This window comes from Miscanthus floridulus, chromosome 18, assembly GCF_019320115.1.
Source record: "Miscanthus floridulus cultivar M001 chromosome 18, ASM1932011v1, whole genome shotgun sequence".
Taxonomy (NCBI): domain Eukaryota; kingdom Viridiplantae; phylum Streptophyta; class Magnoliopsida; order Poales; family Poaceae; genus Miscanthus; species Miscanthus floridulus.
In genome coordinates this window covers 49,100,255-49,105,115 of record NC_089597.1, presented here as the reverse complement: position 1 = coordinate 49,105,115, position 4,861 = coordinate 49,100,255, and the positions used below count along the sequence as shown (strand labels likewise).

The window sequence follows — 4,861 nt, the reverse complement described above, 5'->3', positions numbered from 1 at the left end:
GAGCAGGTATCTTCCTAGTCGTGGGACGCCTTCTGGGTGGTCGGTCTGATCAAAGGTGATGGCGGACTCCGACCATCGGAGGAAGGACGGTGTGGTCGGCTCGGCCGCATAGACCTCGCGGCACACAAGCTTCTGCCGGCGCTTGGAGTCATAGGCCACCGACCCCCATAGATCATGAGGCAGCCATCCAGCATCGGAAAGCCACCGTCCTTCCCCTCGGTGTCGTCTGTCGCCGGCTTGGGCTCCTTCCTATGCTCCCCCTTATTGGAGCCACCGGACAGGAACCGCTTCATGAGGGCGCAGTCTTTGCATAGTGCTTGACAGGGAAGGCATGGTTCGGGCACGGCCCTTTGAGCAGCTTCTTGAAGTGGTCTGGGGTACCCTCGGCAGGCTTCCGACCCCCCTTGCGGTCGGCAGTGGCCACGAGCGAGCCCTCACGCCGCTGCTTGTTCTTCTTGTTGGGGCAGTTGGAGGCGCCTTCGCCGGTGTCCTCATCCTACTTCGCCTTGCCCTTGAGACGATCGAAAATCACTCCGACCGCCTCCTCACCCGAGGCGTGGCTGGTGGCGATGTTGAGGAGCTCCTTGGTGGTTTGTGGGCCCTTATGTCCCAGCTTGTGAACCAGGGACTCGTAAGTGGTCTCCGACAGGAAGGCTCCTATAACATCGGCATTAGCAACATCGGGCAGCTCATTGCACTACCAGGAGAAGCATCAGAAGTACTCATGAAGAGTTTTCCTAGACTTCTATCAGTAGTTTTTGAGTCCCATGGGTTCCCGAGACGCATGTAGGTGCCCTGGAAGTGTCCCACGAAAATCTTCTTTAGGTCCGCCCAACTTTGAATCCGGTTGAGCGGAAAGTGCTCCAACCACGTTCGCGTCGAATCGGCCAGGAACAATGGGAGGTTGCGGATAATGAAACTATCATTATCCACTCCACCGGCTTGGAAAGCAAGCCGATAATCCTCGAGCCACAGTCCGAGGTTCATTTCTCTAGAGTATTTCAGGATGTTGGTCGGCGGTCGGTACCGTGGTGGGAAGGCGACGTTGAGGATGTGTCGACCGAATGCCTAAGGTCCCGATAGGTTGGGGCTCAGGCTTTGGTCCTCACTGTTGTCGTAGCGTCTACCACGACGAGGGTGGTAGCCGTGGCCGGCTTCCTCTCTCTCGTCGCTTCATCCACGCATACAGGCATCCAGGGTGTTACGTGCGTCATGGTGGAGGCCGAGATGCTCATGCACCGAGGCCACGACGCGCCCCCTGCCACCACGCAGCGCCTGGTGGACAGACACGTCTCTGACATGTCATCCCGAGGGCGCGCGCTGATTGGCGTCAAGCTCGTGTCACCAAGATAGCGAGCTTTCCGCCTGTTGCATCGCCGCGCACTCGAGCAGCGTGCAGATCTCGTGATGGGCCCGACGATCCTCGGGTGTCGCAGGCTCCAGGAGCCCTCGGAGCAAGGCCACCATGGCAGCGATGTTCTGGCTTGCCCCGGCAAAGTGTGGGAGGGCTCCATCATCTTCGATGATCCTTCGGTTCACGTCGCGGGCCATGGCACGCGCACGCCCACCGTCTTTGCGGCGCTCAATCTCTCGCTCGAGCTCTATGCGTTCCTGCTCGAGTTGGAGTCGTGCATCCTCAAGCTCCTGGTGCCGTGCCCTTAGCTGTTCCACCTGCATGTGAGGAAGGGCCCCTGCATCTTCCTCGACCTTGTCATCAAGGTCATTTGGTGGGGTAGCCCCTCCCTTGTGGACGCTTTCGACGCGTCCCTCGAGGGTACCTACCATAAAACATGCTCGTGAGGGATGATGGCTCCTCTGCTGGAGTTAGAGTCAGAGAGCGACTCTGAATCTCCTACGAGAAGGTCATGGAAAGATTCCATGATGTATTCGGTTATCCCCACGAACTCGTCATTCGTAGGGGATGGGTGCATGCGCTGCGCCACGAGGTGGCCAATGGTCCCCGCAGCATTGCGCAGATAGAACGGAAATGCTGCTGAGGCGCCCCGGGTGAGGTGTTCTGGGGAGAGCGGTTCCCCTTCGATGAATTGCATTATGCCATTGGCAAAGGAGAAAGTAAGGCAGCGTAGCTCCTCTTGGGATGGTCGAGGTCCTAGGAAGGCGTCGAGTTGGTGTCTAGCCTTCTATAGTCGAAGCCGAGGAGCCAGTCACTCCTGGGGACATGAGCCTCCAGTGCGTGCAGCTGCAGCTCCTCAAGCGCCTCGACGATCATGTTGAGGCCGGCGAGTGGAGAGGCAGGACGGCAGCGGGAGCCTGCGCCAACTCTCCCTCCATCGTAACGATGCAGTCTAGGCTCCCAAAGCGCACATGCGCGTCTAGGACCCAGCTGACTCCGTGACTAGCCATCCGAGGCCTGATATGGATGTCGAGACACGCAAAAGCCCCCAACCTGACGCACCAACTCTCGGTGTTTTGAACCACCAGCTAGTAAATTTGTATCTACGCGTTTGGTCCAGATGGTGTGCTCGGAGGATACAAGGATTTATACTGGTTCAGGCAGAGTGTCTCTACATCTAGTCTGCTGCTACTCGTGTTACCAGTCCTAGTTTGTAGTAGGGGTTACAAACAGGCGAGAGAGGGAGAAGATCCTAAGTCTCTGGTGAAAAGATCAAACGGAGTTGGGTCTTGTTGAGCTCGTTCAGCCCTCCCGGTGTCAGAAGTTTGACCCTAGGGTCGTACTCTTAGACCCATAGTGGATGGAGGTGATATGGATCCCCGTCGGGCGAGGCGGAGCCCACGCCCGAGGGGTCTGGCGAGACGGAGCCCGTGCCCGAGGGGTCGGGTGAGATGGAGCCCGCGCCCTCGGGGTTTGCTGAGACGAAGCCCACGCCCTCAGGGTCGGGCAAGACATAGCCCACGCCCGAGTGGTCTGGCGAGACGGGGCCCGCAACCTCGGGGTCGAGTGAGACCTTAAATATGTCTTGGACCATACGGGCGAATTAACGTTCGTGGCCATTAACTTCCTTCCTCCGGGTATCCCTAATATCGATACCCGACATGATGGTAAGGAACCTAGACATCTTGAGCTTTACTTCTATGATGACGATCCGAGCCTTGAGCACCGGTACTGAAGGTGTCGTGAAGATTAGTACCAAAAAGATAATGAAGTTATAGAGAGATTGGTGGCCATCCTTCGTGACAATCCGTACTCACAACATTTGAGGAGTATGGGGCAGGCCAAACAACTCAAGGACTATCGTCTCACACTTAATCTTGATCAGTGATTGGACCAAAGGACATACAACGTGCCGATGGCTTCAAAGGTGTCTGCTGTTTGGATCGAGGGTAGTGAACTTCTTGGTCAGTTTCAGAATAGTGTTGTCCTGCATGGGAAAGCTAGGAGCAGGCATGGCATTCGATCATACCATGGATGCTATGATGCTCTTTCATACCCACTCTTCTTCCCTAGCGGTGAGCTTGGATGGCATATGGATATCCCAAAGAAAGGTGTTACTATGGAGGATGTCAACACGACTCATGCCCTGCGTAAGGCTCGTAGTGGTATAGAAGAAGAAGAAACATGTTTATTTATCTTCTTATACTTTTCATGTATACCGAACCGTTGTCCTAGAAACACCTCTAATAACATAGTTTTTTTCGAGACTCTCCGGGAAATTTATGTGTTTCTGTGCGTGACTACTACTGCTACAAGTTCTAGATACGGCTAGGAATCTTTAATCGCATACTTTATGGCAAGCGTCTTTTCCAACAATTTGCGGTGGACACATACATCAAAATTGAGAGTTCTCGATTGGATTACATACACAATCATCAAACAGAGATTAGGGCCGACCCCTACCAAGGATTGGTTGATATGATTGGGGTCTGTTCCTTGTCTGTTCCTTACCAATATGTCAAACAAGAGCTACATCACCTCACGAGCAATATTATCTATGCGGAACGACTAGATTAATATGATTAACATGAAGATGGTAAGCCATTTTCAAGGGGATGAGATGGTGTACCATAGCTTTAACAGTGCGGTGGATGATCCACACAACTACTACACATCTGAGTTCCTCAACACCTTGACCCCCAACGGTCTCCCTCCACATGTGTTAAAGCTCAAGATTGGGTCCCCAATCATATTGCTAAGGAACATCAACCCTGCAGGTGGACTTAGCAATGGAACCAGGCTGGTGGTTCGAGGGTTCCAACGAAATACCATCGATGCAGAAATTATGGTCGGAGACCATGCTGGAAAGCGAATCTTCCTGCCACGGATTCCGTTATGCCCCTCGGATGACGAGATGTTCCCGTTCCAGTTCAAGAGGAAGCAGTTTCCTGTTAGACTCGGTTTTGCCATGACGGTTAACTGTATGTTGCGCTATCTAGAGCCACTGTCAAATCGAACATTAGGATCCTTGCTGTCTCACCCAGTGATAAGAAGGATAAGAAAAAAAAGACAAATAAATGGTACATGCACGAAAAATATTGTCTACAAAGAGGTCCTCACTCTATGAAAATATATTGTCTTCTGTTTTGCACAACTGTTATATTCTTACATTTGTGTCCTTATTACTGACATTTTTTGTATCCATCTGAATTTCAGGTAATACATGAAGTCAAAAAAAATGAGAGACAAGTAGCGTATGACGATTTTGTGGACATGTTAGTGATTGGTTTTCTTTATTTCAGAGAAATTAGTTTGAATTATGTGTTTTAACGTTAATTATTTGTGATGACATAGGATTGTACATATATTTTACTTGCGTGGTTGTATGTCATGAGATATTTTACCCGTAGCAACGCATGACACTCAACTAGTATATAAATAAGTAAAACAGCATTATAAAGATAACCTCGCTGTGGCGGATCAAGTCCAGAAAAGGAACAGACAAGC

The 4,861-nt window shown here is 51.9% G+C and overlaps 1 protein-coding gene across 1 annotated transcript; it reads left to right on the top strand.

The window, feature by feature from the left end:
• The first annotated feature begins 3,974 nt into the window (after positions 1 to 3,974).
• LOC136523799 (uncharacterized) lies at positions 3,975 to 4,581 on the top strand. The gene is made up of 2 exons (XM_066517359.1): positions 3,975 to 4,335; positions 4,571 to 4,581. Exons 1-2 carry the CDS (start codon positions 3,975 to 3,977, stop codon positions 4,579 to 4,581), a joined length of 372 nt encoding a protein of 123 aa, XP_066373456.1.
• The last annotated feature ends 280 nt before the right edge of the window (positions 4,582 to 4,861 follow it).

What these genes read in the sequence shown, in the direction of transcription:
- LOC136523799 (XM_066517359.1), top strand. Translation starts at nt 3,975, where the DNA reads ATGGTGTACCATAGCTTTAACAGTGCGGTGGATGATCCACACAACTAC.